Below are 19,028 nucleotides of genomic sequence, written 5' to 3' on the forward strand. Positions count from 1 at the left end.
TAATGCTGCATTAATACATTTAATAAAAGATCACATTAGACTGATTACATTTGCATTACAGATAAAGCTTAGGCAATCTAGGGTGTCCAGTTTGCTGAGCCATTGGAGTGGAGATTGGATGGGTCAGAGCTGGGCCGGTGGGGACTAGTGGACGGAGTGTCGGCAAGGTCAGGCGGGCGTGGGGGCAATGCTGGTGTTGCCACCAAATCAAGCCTACACACCTTGGGTAGAACTTCCCCCCCCCCCCCTCCCCCGTGGTCCACAGAGGGAATCATTGCATCTGCAGTGAACACGTGTAGGTGAGGGGATGCGTTGGAGCGCGACGCACACTGGCTGTGTTGTGGTGCGTGTATGCTGGGTTTCAAAACACTACTTCAGTGGGCAAGGCTTGTAGCTGCAGGAAGCAAAACACTACACTGGTGAAGGGGTGTTTGGGGACTAGTTTGAAGTGAATTATTATACAAGCGTGCGAGTAGTGTATGCAGGCACTTTATAAGTGTGTGTGTGTGTGTGTGCACATGTGTGTGTGTGTGTGTGTGTGCACGCACGTGTGTGTGTGTGTGTGTGCGTGCACACACGTGTGTGTGTGTGTGTGCGTGTGTGTGCACGTGTGTGTGTGTACGCACGTGTGTGTGTGTGTGTGCACATGTGTGTGTGTGCGCGTGTGCGTGTGTGCATGTGTGCGCACATGTGTGTGTGTGTGCGTGTGTGTGTGTGCGTGTGTGCGCACATGTGTGTGTGCGTGTGCATGTGTGTGTGCGTGTGCGTGTATGGGACCTCTCGTGTGAGTGCAAGTGTGCAGCAGCAATGTTGGTCCCATTCATGAAGTGAATCCATGCCGGGGTTTTGCAGGGACCCGTGGGACAATTCCACATAGTACAACCATAGTGAACCGTTGTACATTGCCTTGTGGTTCCCCCGGGGGCTTTCATTTGGCTTCATTCAGGCCCTTATTCATCTTAGTGCTAAACCTTCCGTTGGAACCGGAAGTTTAAAAAAAAGTGTGCAAAATTAGCATTTCTTCATTTCAGGCTGGGCTCCCGCTCCCGCTCCCCCATCATTCTAGTGCTTGCATCGCCGCATCTGTAGTCTAGCCCCACGCCCAACCTCACGGCTGGAGACAGCACCTAGTCTTGGACACCAGGACCCCGTGGAGAAGGGGGGAAGATAGAGGGGGGAGATAGAGAGGGGATGGGGAGAAAGGAGGCGGTGGGGAGGGGGGGATGTGGGGGTTGGGGGGAGGAAGGGGGGGGGAGAGAAAGAGGGGGAGAAAGAGTGGGGATGGGGAGAAAAGAGTATGGGAAAGAGGGGGGAGAAAAGGGGGGGGAGAAAGGGGGAGGAGAAAGGGAGAGGAGAAAGGGAGGGGGGAGAAAGGGAGAGGAGGAGAAAGGGAGAGGAGGAGAAAGGGAGAGGAGAAAGGGAGAGGAGAGAAAGGGGGGGGAGAAAGGGGGGGAAAGAGTGGGGATGGGGGGAAAGGAGGAGGGGAAAGAGGGAGGAGAAAGGGGGAGGAGAAAGGGAGAGGAGGAGAAAGGGAGAGGAGGAGAAAGGGAGAGGAGAAAGGGAGAGGAGAAAGGGAGAGGAGAAAGGGAGAGGAGAAAGGGAGAGGAGAAAGGGAGAGGGGAGAAAGGGGGGGGGGGGAGAAAGGGGGGGGGAAAGGCGGGGGAGAGAATAGAGGAAGGGGGTGGAAAGGGGGGAAAGGGGAGGGGGGGAGGGGGGATGAGAAGGACGGGAAGGGATGAGAAGTCACAGTTTGGGAGATGCACTTCCCAATGTCCAAGCCTCCTTTCACATGGGTCTATAAATCCTCCATTGCCAAGATAGCAGATACTTCCCAATAAAGGCACTGAATGGTCGGGATTGAGTGATCAATATGAGACACAGGAAACAAAACAAAAAGCAGACAATTCAAAACATTGAAAAAAAAGGTGCACAAAATACACCGAAAGATGCCGCCAACAGGAGCCAAACCCTTCCACCAGACCAACACCCGCTGGCAGCTTAGACCGGCCTCCATCTCCTGGACACTGGGCAACATTCACGGTTGTAATCAATTGAAGTGAACAGCCAAGGGGATGGGTACAGTCCCAGCTTTGGTCAGTCGGTATGGACGGGGCTGAAATCCACAGGTATAGTCAATGCGGTCCACGGTGAGCCAGTTCCACTTGTCAAGTCATCTGCCCTGTGTGCAGACACAAGCCAGAGGGTCACTGTCGGACACAGCGGGTCCCGGAGAAAACAGAAACTCACAACGTCAAGGCAAAGGTCCATTGCATAACACGCAGGCACAATAGTCCATAGAGTCATAGAATGATACAGTGTGCAAACATGCCCTTCGGCCCAACATGTCCCAGCTGCACTAATCCCACCAGCCCACTTTTGTGCCATATCCCGCCACACCTGTCCTATCCATGTACCTGTCTAACTGTTTCTTAAACGTTGGATTAGTCCCAGCTTCAACTATCTCCTCTGGCAACTTGTTCCATACACCCACCCACCCTCTGTGTGAAAAGGTTACCCCTCAGATTCCTATTAAATATTTTCCCCTTCACCTTGAACCTATGTCCTCTGGTCCTCTATTCTCTTACTCTGGGCAAGAGACTGTGCATCTACCCGATCTATTCCTCTCATGATTTTATACACCTCTATAAGATCACCCCTCATCCTCCTGCATTTCAAGGAGTCCCAGACTATTCAACCTCTCCCTATAGCTCACACCCTCGAGTCCTGGCAACATCCTTGTAAAAGGAACATTTTTAGTGTAGGAAGGAACGGCAGATGCTGGTTTTAACCAAAGAGAGACACAAAAAGCTGGAGTAACTCAGTGGGACAGACATCATCTCTGGAGAAAAGAAATAGGTGACGTTTTGGGTCGAGACCTTTCTTCAGATTGAGAGTCAGGGGAAAGTGAAACAAGAGATATAGACGGTGATGTAGAGCGGTATAGAACAAATGAATGAAAGATATGCGTGAAGAAAGCAAAGAAAGCAAATGGCCTTTATAACAAGAGGAGTCGAGTATAGGAGCAAAGTGGTCCTTCTGCAGTTATACAGAGCCCTATTGAGACCACACCTGGAGTATTGTGTGTAGTTTTGGACCCCTAATTTGAGGAAGGACATTCTTGCTATTGAGGGAGTGCAGCGTAGGTTTACAAGGTTAATTCCCGGGATGGCGGGACTGTCATATGCTGAGAGAATGGAGCGGCTGTGCTTGTGCACTCTGGAATTTAGAAGGATAAGAGGGGATCTTATTGAAACATATAAGATTGTTAAGGGTTTGGACACACTGGAGGCAGGAAACATGTTCCCGATGTTGGGGGAGTCCAGAACCAGGGGCCACAGTTTAAGAATAAGGGGTAAGCCATTTAGAACGGAGATGAGGAAACACTTTTTCTCACAGAGAGCTGTGAGTGTGGAATTCTCTGCCTCAGAGGGCGGTGGAGGCCAGTTCTCTGGATGCTTTCCAGAGAGAGCTAGACAGGGCTCTTAAAGATAGCGGAGTCAGGGGATACGGGGAGAAGGCAGGAACGGGGTACTGATTGGGGATGATCAGCCATGATCACATTGAATGGCTGGCTCGAAAGGCCGAATGGCCTCCTCCTGCACCTATTGTCTATTGTCTATATGCCAAAAAGTAACAATGATAAAGGAAACAGGCCATTGTGAGCTGAGGGCTACGTTAAAACGAGTTACAGACAATGAGACTCAACAAGACGACTTTGAAGTTAGAGAACATTTCATACCACTGGGGTGTAAGCTGCCCAAGTGAAATATGAGGTGCTGTTCCTCCAATTTGCGCTGGGCCTCACTCTGACAATGCAGGAGGCCCAGGACAGAAAGGTCAGTGTGGGAATGGGAGGGGGATTTAAAGTGTTTAGCAACCCTGTGATCATGTAGGCCCAGGCAGACTGAGGGAAGTTGTGAGCAGCACAGTGGTGCAGCGGTAGATTTGCTGCCTCACCGCCCCAGCGACCCGGGTTCGATTCCGACCGCGGGCGCTGTCTGTACGGAATGTGTACGTTCTCCCTGTGACTGTCTGGGTTTTTTCCGGGTGCTCCGGTTTCCTCCCACACTCCAAAGGCGGGCAGGTTTGCAGTGTGGGAGGAAATCAACGTTGTCAGAGAAAACCCACGCAGGTCACGGGGGGAATGTACAAACTCCGTACAGACAGCACACGTCGCCAGGATCGAACCCGGGTCGCTGGGGCCGTGAGTGCTGTACGGCAGCATCTCTACCGCTGGGCCACTGTGCGGTCTATTCTCCTGCCTTCTCCCCATAACCCCTGACACCCTAATGGCCCTGTCCCACGGTACGAGTTCATTCCAAGAGCTCTCCCGAGTTTGCCCTGATTCAAACTCCGAGATTTACGGTAATGGCCACTCGTCGGTGCTCGGGGCTCTCGTGGACATTTTTCAACATGTTGAAAAATCTTCATGAGTCTTCCCGAGCTTACCTGCCATTGGCGAGTCTTCCCAAGTACCTGCCGTTAGCGCTAAGAGCCGCCAAGAGATGTTCCCGAGCTCCGACGTACCCGCTACGTTCATTCTCCGTGCTTACCACGAGTTTGATTATTTTTTAAACCCGGGAGAGCTCTTGGAATGAACTCGTACCGTGGGACAGGGCTATTACTAACCAACAACCTATCAATCTCCGCTTCAAAAATTGACCAAAGATCCAGAAGATCTCACACTTACCGAGTGTTAAGCAAATGGGTTTCCAAAGTGATCTTCGAATGGATCCGAAGATTGCTGTGAAATTGGAGCAGCCTAAACAAAATATAAAGTCACTTTAACCAGGTTTTAAACATCAATGGCTTAGCTTTATCGACTCAAAGACAGACGAGATGTCATCTCCCTCTCTCTCGCACTAGTCCATCATGGACTGACTGACCTTCCCATCAGCAAAGGGATCTACAGTACAAGAGTGGCTGTCTCAAAAAGGCAGCCGGCATCATCAGGGACCCACACCACCCCGGCCACACTCTCAGTTCACTCCTGCCGTTGGGAAGGTGGTACAGGAGCCTGATAACTAACATCCCGGTTCAGGGCAGCTTTTTCCCTGCAGTTATTAGGCCATTAAACATAAGATAGACACAAAAAGCTGGAGTAACTCAGCGGTTCAGACAGTATCTCTGGAGAAAAAGAATGGGTGATGTTTCGGGTTGAGACCCTTCTTCAGACCCGAAGTCACTCAACCCGAAATGTCACCCATTTCTTTTCTCCAGAGATGCTGTCTGACCCGCTGAGTTACTCCAGCATTTTGTGTCTATCTTCGGTTTAAACCAGCATCTGCAGTTCCTTCCTACACTGGCTATTAAACGCTACAACCTCCAAATACATAGACTTGAGGACATAATTTTTGGCTTAGTAGCATTGGAGTCATAGAGTGATACATTGTGGAAACAGGCCCTTCAGCCCAACTCGCCCACACCGGACAATAATGTCCCAGCTACACTAGTCCCACCTGACTGCGCATGGCCCATATCCCTCCAAACCTGTCTTATCCATGTATCAGTCTAACTGTTTCTTAAATGTTGGGATAGTCCCAGCCCCAATTACCTCCTCTGGCAGCTTGTTCCATACACCCACCACCCTTTGTGTGAAAAAGTTACCCCTCAGGTTCCTATTAAATCTTTTCCCCTTCACCTTGAACCTATGTCCTCTGGTCCTCGATTCTCCAACTCTGGGTAAAAGACTCTGTGCATCTACCCGATCTATTCCTCTCATGATTTTATACACCTCTATAAGATCACCCCTCATCCTCCTACGCTCCATGGAATAGAGACCCAGCCTACTCAACCTCTCCCTATAGCTCACATCCAAAATCAGTATCCTGTTCCTGCTTTTCCCCCCATATCCCTTGATTCCGTTAGCCCTAAGAGCTCTATCTAACTCTCTCTTGAAAACCTCCAGTGAATTGGCCTCCACTGCCTTCTGTGGCAGAGAATTCCACAGATTCACAACTCTCTGGGTGAAAACTTTTTTCCTCATCTCAGTTCTAAATGGCCTACCCCTTGTTCTTAAACTGTGGCCCCTGGTTCTGGACACCCCCCAACATCAGGAACATGTTTCCTGCATCTAGCCTGTCCAATCCCTAAATAATTTTAATATGTTTCCATAAGATACCCTCTCATCCTTCTAAATTCCAGTGAATACAACAAAGGAATTTTGCCTGGAGCTGGTGGGTCTGGACAAGGCTAGCACTCAGTCGCTGAGTGCAACAATGCCTCAGGAAGAACTCAACAGGTCAGGCAGCATCTGTGGAGGGAATGGAAAGATGGCGTTTTGGGTCAGGACCCTTCTTCACACTTGCTCACTGCTGGGTGAGGTGTCATCTCCGTTCAAACCATCTCCAAGGACCTCATCTGTGGAACTGATGCGCTACAATGCTGAGAACTATATTCTGCACTCTGTATCTTCCCCTTTGCTCTACCTGTTGTACTCGAGTTTGATGTGGTTGTATTTATGTCTGGTATTTTCTGATCTGAACCGCTCCCGTCCGGCAGAAGGTACAGAAGCTTGAAAGCGCGCACCACCAGACTCAGGAACAGCTTCTTCCCCTCTGTTATCAGGCTTCTGAACGGCCCTTCCACAAGCTAGGGTGCTGTCCAATTCACCTCTACCCCATTGCAGACAATAGACAATAGACAATAGGTGCAGGAGTAGGCCATTCGGCCCTTCAAGCCAGCACCGCCATTCAATGTGATCATGGCTGATCATCCCCAATCAGTACCCCGTTCCTGCCTTCTCCCCACATCCCCTGACTCCACTATCTTTAAGAGCCCTATCTAGGTCTCTCTTGAAAGCATCCAGAGAACCTGCCTCCACCGCCCTCTGAGGCAGAGAATTCCACAGACTCACAACACTCAGTGAGAAAAAGTGTTTCATTGTCTCCGTTCTAAATGGCTTACCCCTTATTCTTAAACTGTGGCCCCTGGTTCTGGACTCCCCCAACATCGGGAACATGTTTCCTGCCTCTAGTGTGTCCAAACCCTTAACAATCTTATATGTTTCAATAAGATGCCCTCTCATCCTTCTAAACTCCAGAGTGTACAAGCCCAGCCGCTCCGTTCTCTCAGCACATTGGACTTTGTCTGTGGAACTGATGCGCTACAATGCTGAGAACTATATTCTGCACTCTGTCTCTTCCCCTTTGCTCTACCTATTGTACTGGAGTTTGACTCGATTGTATTTATGTGTAGCATTATTTGATCTGTTTAGATAGCGTGCAAAACAAAGCTTGTCGCTGTACCTCAGTAACATGTGACATTAATCTTCACGGCACCTCAGTGACTGAGGGACAAGTACCAATATTAACCTTATCCCCACCATCCCAAGCTCAGCGTTCGATCATTGAAGGCTGGTACTCACTGCGGGAGGGGCAGCAAACGGGTCTCCACTCAAGTTAAAGAGATTCTGCACGGGAGCACCCGGACTAGCAGAGGTTGCTGGCAGTTCTGCAGAAGCAACAAGATCAGTCGTCAGCATCGAACCAAACCACGCCTCGTGTGCAAGTGCGCACATGCACAACGTGTGTTTGCAAGTGTGCAATAGACAATAGGTGCAGGAGTTGGCCATTCGGCCCTTCGAGCCAGCACCGCCATTCAATGTGATAATGGCTGATCATCCCCAATCTGTATGCACGCATGCATTCACACAACCAAGGTTCTGGAATCAAAGAGCAGGGAAACAGGCCCTTCGGCCCGCACACGCTGCCCTGACCATCAACCACACACTTACACCTATCCCATTTTCTATTCTCCCACATTCCCATCAAAGTGGGCGGCACGGTGGCGTTGCGGTAGAGCCACAGCCTCACAGCACCGGTGACCCAGGTTCGATCCTGACTATGGGTGCTGTCTGTACGGAGTTTGCACGTTCTTCCCGTGATCTGTGTGGTTTTTCTCCAAGATCTTCTCCAAGATTTTTTCCAAGATCCTCCCACACTCCAAAGACGTACAGGTTTGTAGGATAAATGGCTTGGTATAAAATGTAAAAATTGTCCCTATTGTGTGCAGGAGAGTGCGGGGATCGCAGGTCGGTGCGGACTGTGGGCTGAAGAGCCTGTTTCCATGCTGTATCTCTAAACTAAACGCCCCCAGTTCCTACCCCTCATCCACACACTGGGGGCAATTCACACCAACAAGGAACTTGTTGTACATGACTATAGCTTCATCGGAATCCGCTTTGCAGACACCAATTATCCTACAAACCCGCACGTCTTTGGGATATGGATGGAAACCGGAGCATCTGGAGGAAACCCACGCGGTCACAGGGAGAACGGGCAAACTCCACACAGGCAGCACCTGAGTTCATAAGTGATAGAAGCAGAATTAGGCCATTCGGTCCATCAAGTCTACTCCACCATAGATCACCATGGCTGATCTATCTCTTCCTCTTAACCCCATTCTCCTGCCTTCTCCCCATAACCCCCGACACCCGTACTAATCAAGAATCTATCTATCTCTGCCTTAAATATATCCACTGACTTGGCCTCCACAGCCTTGTGTGGCAAAGAATTCCACAGGACTTCAGATTTCGTGTCTATCTTCGGTGTAAACCAGCATCTGCAGTTCCTGCGTGCACATAGAGCGTGCGTTTGTTATTTCTCCACAGCCCACACCAAGATGTTCCATCTGACGGGCTGCTTCTCGACAGGTTATATCCCCTCTGGGGTACACAAAATTGCTGGGGAAACTCAGCGGGTGCAGCAGCATCTATGGAGCGAAGGAAATAGGCGACGTTTCGGGCCGAAATCCTTCTTCAGACCTATATCCCCTCTGGTCTCTGACTGATTGCTCACGCTTGCCCCCTGCTGGTGCCTCCGCCCAACATCACCACCTCTTCCGACCCCTCAGATTTAGCCACATGGAGTATTGAAGATCCAAGGACCCAAAGAGCTGGAGTAACTCAGCGGATCAGGCGGCATCTCTGGCGAGAAGGAATGGGTGACGTTTCGGGACGAGACCCTTCTTCGGACTGAGAGTCGGGGAGGAGGGTTTAACGAGAGACATGAAAAGGAACAGAACATATCAGAGCCGGCACCGATGAACCAGGTGGAGCCCACAAGTGTCCATTGTTAGCTGTGGAAGAGGTGATAATGAAGGGATATGAACAGTCACACTAGCAGGATGACTAGGGTGGGGCAGGAACTGAGAGAGAGGGAAAGCAAGGGTTACTTGAAGTTAGAGAAGTCAATGTTCATACCGCTGGGGTGTAAACTGCCCAAGCGAAATATGTGGTGCTGGTCCTCCAATTTGCGCTGGGCCTCACTCTGACAGTGGAGGAAGCCCAGGACAGAAAGGTCAGATTGGGAATGGGAGGGGGAGTTGAAGTGCTGAGCTACCGGGAGGTCAGGTAGGTTAAGACGGACTGAGCGAAGGTGTTCAGCGAAACGATCGCCGAGCCTGTCCCTGTTGTGATTAGGGGGAGGGGGAGCAAGAGCGGAGCTGTGGGATACCAATTAGACACGAGTGAGGGCCTCATCTATGATGGGAGAGGGGAACCTCCCATTCACTCTAAAGAAAAGAGGACTTCCCTGATGTTCTGGTATGGAACACCTCATCCTGGGCGCAATGCGGCGTAGACGGAGGAATTGGGAGTTGGGGATAGAGTCTTTACAGGAAACAGGGTGGGAAGAAGTGTAGTTGAGGTAGAAACATAGAAAATAGTTGCAGGAGGAGGCCATTCGGCCCTTCGAGCCAACACCGCCATTCATTGTGATCATGGCTGATCGTCCCCAATCAATAACCCGTGCCTGCCTTCTCCCCATATCCCTTGATTCCACTAGCCCCTGGAGCTCTATCTAACTCTCTCTTAAATCCATCCAATGATTTGGCCTCCACTGCCCTCTGTGGCAGGGAATTCCACAAATTCACAACTCTCTGGGCGAAAAAGTTTTTTCTCACCTCAGTCTTAAATGGCTTCCCCTTTATTCTAAGTCTGTGGCCCCTGGTTCTGGACTCGCCCAACATTGGGAACATTTTTCCTGCATCTAGCTTGCCCAGTCCTTTTGTAATTTTATATGTTTCTATAAGATCCCCCTCATCCTTGTTTGATCCTGTGTGCTGTATGTGTGGAGTTTGCATGTTCTCCCTGTGATCTTGTGGGTTTTCTCCGAGTGCTCCAGTTTCCTCCCATACTCCAAAGACGTGCAAGTGTGCAGGTGAATTGGCTTGGTATAACTGTAAATTGTCCCTAGTATGTACGGGGTGATCACTGGTTGGTTGCGGTCTCCGTATATGTATCCGCGCTGTATCTCTGAACTAAACTGCCCAATCGAGCCACCAGAGGGAACAGAAATTGAAATTATAACAAATGTATTTAGGGTGTAGGGTACTGTTAATGTGCGGGGATCGCTGGTCGGGGCAGACTCGGTGGGCCGAAGGGCCTGTTTCCACGTTGTATGTCTAAACTAAGACAGGTTTTTAACTAGTACGGGTGTCAGGGGTTATGGGGGGAAGGCAGGAGAATGGGGTTAGGAGGAGAGATAGATCAGCCATGTTTGAATGGCGGAGTAGACAGGATGGGCCGAATGGCCTAATTCTGCTCCTATCATGAACTAGTTCTAACTGAATAGTGAAAGGCCTGGATAGAGTGGATGTGGAGAGGATGTTTCCACTAGTGGGAGAGTCTTGGACCAGAGGGCACAGCCTCAGAATTAAAGGACATACCTTTCTGAAGATGAGGAGGAATTTCTTCTTCTCAGTCAGAGGGTGGTGAATCTGTGGAATTCATTGCCACAGAAGGCTGTGGAGGCCAAGTCAATGGATATATTTAAGGCAGAGATAGATATTGTTGATTAGTGCGGGTGTCAGGGGTTATGGGGAGAAGGCAGGAGAATGGGGTTAGGAGGGAGAGATAGATCACCATGATGGAGTAGACTTGATGGGCTGAATGGCCTAATTCTGCTCCTCTGAGTTATGACCTTGTTGTAACCGCGCGGCAGGAAGTCCAGACCGTTACCGTTTGTCGCCGCTGAAGGGATTTGGTTGATGTCAAAGTCATCGTGGTCGCCGATGTCCTGGGCCACCCCCACTTTGTTGCCGAAGTATTGTGCGAAGGGGGCGGAGGTGCCGGGGAGGGTGGGCTGTTCACTCCGGCGTGCCGGGATGGCCGGCGGCTTGGCTATCTGGAAGTCCTTGAACATCTCCTTCACGCTCTTCTTCTCCCTGTCCCCCAGCGGGTCTAGGGCGGTGAAGGCCCCGGTCTGGGGACTGGTCGCGGGGGCCGGCCGAGGCGGGGGAGGGGGCGGGGGGGACGTGCCCGAGGGCGGCATCAGCGGATGCGAGGGGCCGAAGGGGTTGGAGCCGAAGGGGTTGGCCTGGGGCAGGGCCTGGGTCCACACGGGGGGTGGCAGGGACAGCTGGCCCCAGCCGGTGGGTGGAGGGGCAGCCCCGAACGGGGGAGGCTGGCTCCACACCGTGCCCGCGTGGCCACCAAACACCACCGGCGGCACAAAGGGGCCGGCACTCCCGAGGATGGGCCTGGGGGGCAGAGGGCCGGCCTGGCCAAGTGGTTGTCCCCAAGTGGGCTGAGATGGTCCGGGTATGCCTGGAGAACAAACAGAGCACAAACAGAGTCATACAGCAGTGAAACAGGCCCTTCAGCCCAAACCCAACATGCCCCATCTACACTACACAAGGCACTCCATCTACACTAGTCCCACCTGACCTCATCCCTATAAATCTTCCTTGTCCATGTCTAAGTGATGATTGATTGAGAGGATTAGTCAGAGTTATATAACATGGAAACAGGCCCTTCCGCCCAACACACCCATGTTGGCCAAGATGCCCCTTCTACATTACACAAGATGCTCCATCTACACGAGTCTGCATTCGGTCCATATCCCTCTAAACCTGTCCTACCCACGTACCTGTCCAAATGTCTAAGTGTTGGTTTAGTCAGAGTTATACAGTATGGAAACAGGCCCTTCAGCCCGACCCTTCCATGCGTGACGAAACAGGAGCACCCGCAGGAAATCCACGCGGTCATAGGGAGAACGTACAAACTCCATACAGATAGTGCCTGTAGGGGTGGTTAGGATTGAACCTGGGCCCCTGGCGCTGTGAGGCAGCAACTCTACTGCTGCACCAGCATGCTGCACAAATGCAGGCAATTCAGTTTAGTTTATTGTCACGTGTACCAAGGTACAGTGAAAAGCTTTTGTTGCGTGCTGACCAGTCAGCGGAAAGACAATGCATGATTACAATCGAGCCGTCCACAGTGTATAGATACACTATAAGGGAATAATGTTTAGTGCAAAGTAAAGTCCGATCAAGGATAGTCCAAGGTACACAAAAATGCTGGAGAAACTCAGCGGGTGCAGCAGCATCTATGGAGCGAAGGAAATAGGCAACGTTTCGGCCCGAAACGTTGCCTATTTCCTTCGCTCCATAGATGCTGCTGCACCCGCTGAGTTTCCCCAGCATTTTTGTGTACCTTCGATTTTCCAGCATCTGCAGTTCCTTCTTAAACAAAGGATAGTCCAAGAGTCACCAATGAGGTAGATAATAGTTCAGGACTGCTCTCTGGTTGTGGTGGAATCAGTTGCCTGATAACAGCTGGGAAGAAACTGTCCCTGAATCTGGAGGTGTGCACACTTTCCAGATTCCATTTTTATACTTCTGTACCTTTTGCCCGATGGGAGAGGGGAGAAGAGGGAGGGGCCAGGGTGTGACTGGTCCTTGATTATGCTGCTGGCCTTGCCGAGGCAGCGTGAGGTGTAGATGGAGTCAATGGAAGGGAGGTTGGGTTTGTGTGATGGTCTGGGCTGTGTCCAGGATTCTCTGCAATTCCTTGCGGTCTTGGATGGAGCTGTTCCTAAACAGGTGCAATGGGGAGGTCCAACTGTTTTCCGTACTTGGCCCCAACCCAACCAGTGTTGTGCCAAGTTGGGAAGTTCTCCCAATGACCGAGCTTCCCCTACTAGGGTCACACACCGACCCTTTGGACCAACCTGCCCATGACACCCAAGATCTGTGTTGAGCCTTTCCTGTGCCTTCTCCGGAGACGGTTGACAGGCCTGGCTTTATCAGGGCCGGGGATGGAGGTGGTTCTCTCGGCCTACGCCGACGATGTAATTCTGATGTTCACCGACCCTGTTGACCTGCGGAGGATGCGTGAGTGCCAGCAGGTTTTCTCGGCTGCTTCCTCCGCCAAGATCAACTGGGGGAAGTGTTCTGGTCTCTTGGTGGGTAGGTGGCAGGTGGACTCCCTGCCGGAGGAGATGGCAGGTTTTGCGTGGAATACCACGCACCTCCTCTATCTGGGGGTCTACCTGAGTCCCGATGAGAGGGGGTGGCCGGCGAACTGGCAGGAGCTGGAGGCGAAGGTGATTGCCCGGCTGGGACGTTGGTCCGGCCTACTTGGTGTGCTCTCTTACCGGGGCAGGGCTGTAGTTATTAACCAGCTGGTGGCCTCTCTGCTGTGGTACCGGATGGCCACTATGGTCCCGTCCTCTTATTTTATAACCATGTTACAGAGGAGATTGGTCAACTTCTTCTGGGGCGAGAGGAACCACTGGGTCTCTGCTGGGGTTCTGAGTCTCCCATTGGAGGAGGGTGGTCAGGCGCTGGTCTGTATTTGCACCCAGGTGGCGGCTCTCCGACTCAGGACCCTGCGGAGGTACATCTACTCGGACTACCCCCCTAAATGGCACGTGTTGGCGACGTATTTTTTACGCCAGGGGCGCTGCTTTCAGGAGGGCTCACGGCTCCCATTAGCGGGCATGAGTCGACGCGCTAGGCGGGAGTTGCCTGGCTTTTACCGTGACCTCTTGAAGGCCAGGAATTTGGTCACCTTCAGCCAGGGCCCTACTCCTCAGGGGGAGGGGGGTGTCGTGGCTGTGATGGTGGGTGTTGAGGAGAGACGTGTGCATGGAACGATTCCGGACGAGCTTGCCCCCGTTCAGTCGGAATTGTTCATAGGGCCCAAGGCCCGGGTCCCTCCCCGAGAACCGGCCCCATGCAACATGAGCCGACTTTCCGAGATGCCCAGCGTACCGTTCTGTGACGCGGAGAGGCGCGTACTGTACAGGCTGCTCCTGCACACTCTCCACTTCCTCGCCCTCGTCTTTCGTCCAGACACACCCTGGCGGTCCGTGTTACCACCTGACAAGGGGAGCGGTCCCCAGTGGAGGTCTCTCTACAAGGGAGTCCTCCCCCTTTACATCGGGGACCTGGGGTGGAGAGTGTTGCACAAAGCCGGTTCACGGACTCCTCCCCTGCTTGTCATTTCTGCGGTGAGGTAGATACCGTGTTCCATGTGTACATAGAGTGTGAGAGGTTGCAGCCACTGTTCGAATATCTGAAAGGGCTGCTCCTCAAGTTTTGGCTACATTTTAGTCCAACATTATTAATTTATGGGCACCCGGTGCAGAGGGGGGAAGGATGGGAGGGAGGAGTGGGCCTCCCTGTCGGTCTGCTCCTGGGCCTGGCCAAGATGGCCATTCGCGGGTCCAGGCAGCGGGCAGTCGATGGCCGCACACCGGTCGCCTGCCTGCCCCTTTTCCGGGGTTACGTCCGAGCTCGCGTGTCCCTAGAAAGGGAACACGCGGTGTCCATGGGGACTGTGGAGGCCTTCTGTGCACGCTGGTCACCACAGGAGGTTGAATATATTATCGATAAGAATGTTAATATTTTAATTTGATAATTTTGTTTAAGTGTTAAGAGGGAACACGTGGTGTCCATGGGGACTTTGGAGGCTTTCCATGAATACTGGTCGCCGTTGAAGGTCGAGTGTTTTGTTGATAAACGGAACACTCGACCTTCAACGGCCATTCGTGGGTCCAGTTGACGTTGATGTTATTAATTTGACGATCATTTGTTTGTAAACTGTCAGCATAGGCAGTCTTTGATTGTGTTAATACTCTATGTTTATGTTTATTTTTTGAATAAAAGTAGTTTCATAATTTAAAAAAAAAAAAAAGATGCCTTGTCTAAGCTAGTCCCATTTGCCCAGAGTTTACAAATGTTACACCACAGTTCATAGGAGCAGAAATAGGCCATTCGGCCCATTGAGTCCACTCCGCCATTCAATCATGGCTGCATTTTCCATCTCAACACCATTCTTCTGTCTTCTCCCCATAACCCCTGACACCCGTACTAATCAAGCATCCATCAATATTCATTAAAAAAATATCCACTGACTTGGCCTCCACAGCCTTCTGTGGCAATGAATCGCACAGATTCACCACCCTCTGACTAAAGAAATTCCTCCTCGTCTCCTTCCTAAAGGAACGTCCTTTAATTCTGAAGCTGTGCCCTCTGGTCTTAGACTCTCCCACTAGTGGAAACATCCTCTCCACATACATTCTATCCAGGCTTTTCACTTGGGTAAGTTTCAATGAGGTCGCCCCTCATCCTTCTAAACTCCAGCAAGTACAGGCTCAGTGCCGTCAAATGTTCATCATATGTTAACCCATGGTCTTTCTTGGAAACCCCCTCAGGGGCGTGAAGAATGCCCTCTGGAGCTTGCTATAGGGGTAACTGGCGGGTCTTGCAAATATGCACAAGTCTATCATTGTTACACCACAGTTCAGTAACAGCCTCTCACAAATGTTGATTGCTCAATCACAGATGAGGGGGGACCTCATTGAAACTTACCGAATAATGAAAGGCTTTGGTAGAGTGGATGTGGAGAGGATGTTTCCACTGGTGGGAGAGTCTAGGACCAGAGGTCACAGTCCCAGAATTAATGGACATTCCTTTAGGAAGGAGACGAGGAGGAATCTCTTTAGTCAGAGGGTGGTGAATCTGTGGAATTCATTGCCACAGACTGCTGTGGAGGCCAAGTCAGTGGATATATTTAAGGCAGAGATAGATAGATTCTTGATTAGTACGGGTGTCAGGGGCTATGGGGGGAAGGCAGGAGAATGGGGTTAGGAGGGAGAGATAGATCAGAGATGAATGAATGGCAGAGTAGATTCGATGGGCTGAAGGGCACAATTTTGCTCTTGTCACCTGTGACCTGATGAAAGTGTTACCTGGGCTTGCCAGTGTAGATGTAGAGGCGGGCACGTTGAACAAGTCCAAGGCTCCGAGACCGGACGGGGCGGAGGGCTGGGCCATGGAGTTGTTGGGACCAATGCCGTCGCTCACGGTCTGCAAGAGATGAGGAACATTAAGGCTTCTCCAGAGGCAGGAAGGAGAACGCGGAGGGTGACAGGGAGGAAACGTGGACCATGGGGGTCTACGGGGTGGGGGGGATATCACAACACCCCGCTTCGCACTCATTCCACGCGCAGCCGCATAAACTGCCCGCAACCCGACCGCACAAGCCACATATTAAATCGCAAACGGCATTAGTCCGGCGTTAGTTCACGTGGCAAGCAGCCTCCCATAGTGCAGCGTTGCTCCCCCAACAGGAGCGATCCCAACCCCTCCTGAACTCCAGGAGGAGAAGCAAGGCAGAGGTGGAGCGAGGTCTAAGCATGCACGTGCCAACCCGCGGCATTGAGCGACGGACAAAGGTTGTCCACCGGACACGCAACCAAGGACTCCTTCCAAGCAGATTCCAAATTCCGAGGTCTTCCCAAAGCGGAGACCTCGGGAAGCAATTTGGGAATCTCAAGGGAGACTCCAAACCTTCAGCAGGTTACATCCCCTGAACTTCACCTCCTGGAGGTTGGAACTTGGAAGATCTAGGAGCTTGAAAGGAGGGGGGAGGTTAGAACGTGGAAACTCTAGGAGGCTAAGAGCTTGAGAAGCAGTGGGTTACAGCAGCCTGGAGCGCTGGTTATTGTGGGGTTAGTAGTTATTGCGAGGGTCGGTCACCTGAACGCCTCTCCTGCCCCGGCCTCCTTTGCTGCTCTGCGGAGGAGGGGAGAGCGTGATGGATTCGAGACCTTGTGCCAGGAGGTAGTTTGCAGTAGCCAGAGGGTCTGGTCGGAGCCCATTCGACACGGCCGCTACAGTGACGGGATGGGCCGGCTTGCTGACCGAGTCACTCGGGCCGGGGGCCAGTGGCAGTCCGTTTAGCGGCCAGGGTGCGGAGTCGAGGCTGGGGCCGGACAATTGGTCAAAGTCAAGGCTGTTGCTGGAGTCGCCGGGGAAGCCAAGGGCTCCCTCTGTCTGGCTGCGAGGAGCGGCGGAGTCGGCCGGTGGAGGTGCTGACTGCTTGGGCTCAGAGAAAGGATCATTGCCAAAGGGATTAGGGTCAGGCGTGGGGAAAAAACTGAGCGAGGACGCAGCTGTCTCATCTTGAAAGGGTTTGCCCGGCGCACAGGTGGTCAGGGGGTCCAATTCGGGAGAAGACAAGTCCAATAAGCAGCCCGAAGAGCCGTCATTACTTTCCTAATCATCGACAGAGAGGGAGAGAGAGAGAAGGGGGGAGAGAGAGAGACACAGAGACATTTAATCACAGGATCAATAGGCGCTAGAGAGACTACACAGAAATAGAGGTTGGTCATAGTTACAGAGCCCTTCGTTCCAACTTGCCCATGCTAACCCATACAATACAATACAATTTATTTGTTGTCATTTGAACCCAAAGGTTCAAACGAAATTTGGTTTCTGCAGTCATACAAACAAGAAGAAGAACCAAGACACAACACAATTTACACAAACACCCATCACAGCGAATCTCCTCTTCACTGTGATGGAAGGCAAAGTCTTATCTCTCCCCTGCACTCCTCGTTCTCCTCCCGATGTCAGAGTCAAAGCCCCTGGCGGGCGATGGTAAATAAGTTCCGCGGCAATTATAAAGCCGCGCCAGGCGATGCAAGGCCGCGCTCTGGGTCTTGGAGCCCCCGGCGTGCGCTAACAAGTTCCGCGGCCATTTAAAGCTGTGCCGGGCGATAAGGCCCAGCTCCAGGTACTCCTCAACCCCGCAACTCGGGCGGGAGAAGTCGCCGTTGCAGAAGCCCCGAAAAGCGGTCACCCAGCAGGGACCCGCGGGCTCCCGGTGTCACCGTCCACCGGGCCCACAGCTCACCATTAGTCCACACCTCTCTACGCCCTTCTCATCCATAAGTGATAGGAGAAGAATTAGGCCATTCGGCCCATCGTCTACTCCGCCATTCAGTCACGGCTGATCTATCTCTCCCTCCCTCTCAACCCCATTCTCCTGCCTTCTCCCCTGACACTCCCACTAATCAAGAATCTGTTAATCTGTGGTTTAAAAATATCCATTGACTTGGCCTCCAGTCTTCTGTGGCTACAAATCCGCAGATTCACCACCCTCCGAATAAAAATATTCCTCCTCATCTCCTTCCTAAAAGAACGTCCTTTAACTCGGAGGCTATGACCTCCTAGTCCTAGACTCTCCCACGAGAGGAAACATCCTCTCCACATCCACTCTATCCAGGCCTTTCACCATTCAGTTAGAACAAGTTCATAGGTTGTTATGGAGCAGAATTAAGCCGTTCGGCCCCATCGTAAGGAGAGGATTTTGTGTCTAGCCTTCATCAGGTAAAATACTGGTTCACCAGGGACGTCAAACCTGTAACACCCAAGGCCTTTAGTGGTTCAGTGACTGAATAGTATTGCAGCATTTGCCTCAAGCTGCCACCGTATAGCCCACGTGCATAACGCAAGACAAGATGCCAACCGTCCTAGAGTGAAGGTCACTTCAGTTCAAGCTTTGTCGCTGGCCCAGAGTGGGCAACAGGTTGGCATTTGCCCACTTCAACTTGGCCAGCTCAGCAAGCAACCAGTGTCATTTCCCACAGGGTAGAGGATTCTAAAACTAGAGGGCACAGGCTTAAGGTGACAGAACTTAAGGTGAGATTAATGCGGGAGCTCAGGGGCAATTTTTCCACTTGGGAGGCATCTGTATGTGGAACGAGCTGCCAGGAGAACCTTTAAATGGATATAATTACGACTTTTAAAAGATATTTGGACAAGTATGGACAGGAAGGGTTTAGAGGCCACAAATGGGGGCAAAAATGTGACTGGCGCAGAACGGCAGGATTCAGTGAGGCACGGTGGCCCAGCGGTAGAGTCGCTGCCTTACAGCGCCAGAGATCCGGGTCCGATCCAGACTACGGGTGCTGTCTGTACAGAGTTTGTATGTTCTCCCTGTGACCTTTGTT

At 51.7% G+C, this 19,028-nt stretch overlaps 1 protein-coding gene across 2 annotated transcripts in view; it reads right to left on the reverse strand.

The window, feature by feature from the left end:
- Positions 1–1,671: 1,671 nt before the first annotated feature.
- dab2 (DAB adaptor protein 2) overlaps positions 1,672–19,028 on the reverse strand; it is a 61,604-nt gene continuing 44,247 nt past the window's right edge. Inside the window, exons 10-15 of one of the 2 annotated variants that reach the window (XM_033018501.1) lie at positions 16,771–17,289; positions 15,981–16,098; positions 10,961–11,548; positions 7,367–7,452; positions 4,691–4,762; positions 1,674–2,179 (exon numbers count right to left, since the gene is read on the reverse strand). In XM_033018501.1, the coding sequence (XP_032874392.1) occupies positions 4,697–4,762; positions 7,367–7,452; positions 10,961–11,548; positions 15,981–16,098; positions 16,771–17,289 (1,377 nt within the window). In that variant the 3' untranslated portion in view covers positions 1,674–2,179; positions 4,691–4,696. Of the gene's footprint in view, positions 2,180–4,690; positions 4,763–7,366; positions 7,453–10,960; positions 11,549–15,980; positions 16,099–16,770; positions 17,290–19,028 lie in introns of both variants that reach the window. The other variant, XM_033018502.1, reaches the window with a different exon arrangement.

This window comes from Amblyraja radiata, chromosome 3 (genome assembly GCF_010909765.2).
Source record: "Amblyraja radiata isolate CabotCenter1 chromosome 3, sAmbRad1.1.pri, whole genome shotgun sequence".
Classification (NCBI taxonomy): domain Eukaryota; kingdom Metazoa; phylum Chordata; class Chondrichthyes; order Rajiformes; family Rajidae; genus Amblyraja; species Amblyraja radiata.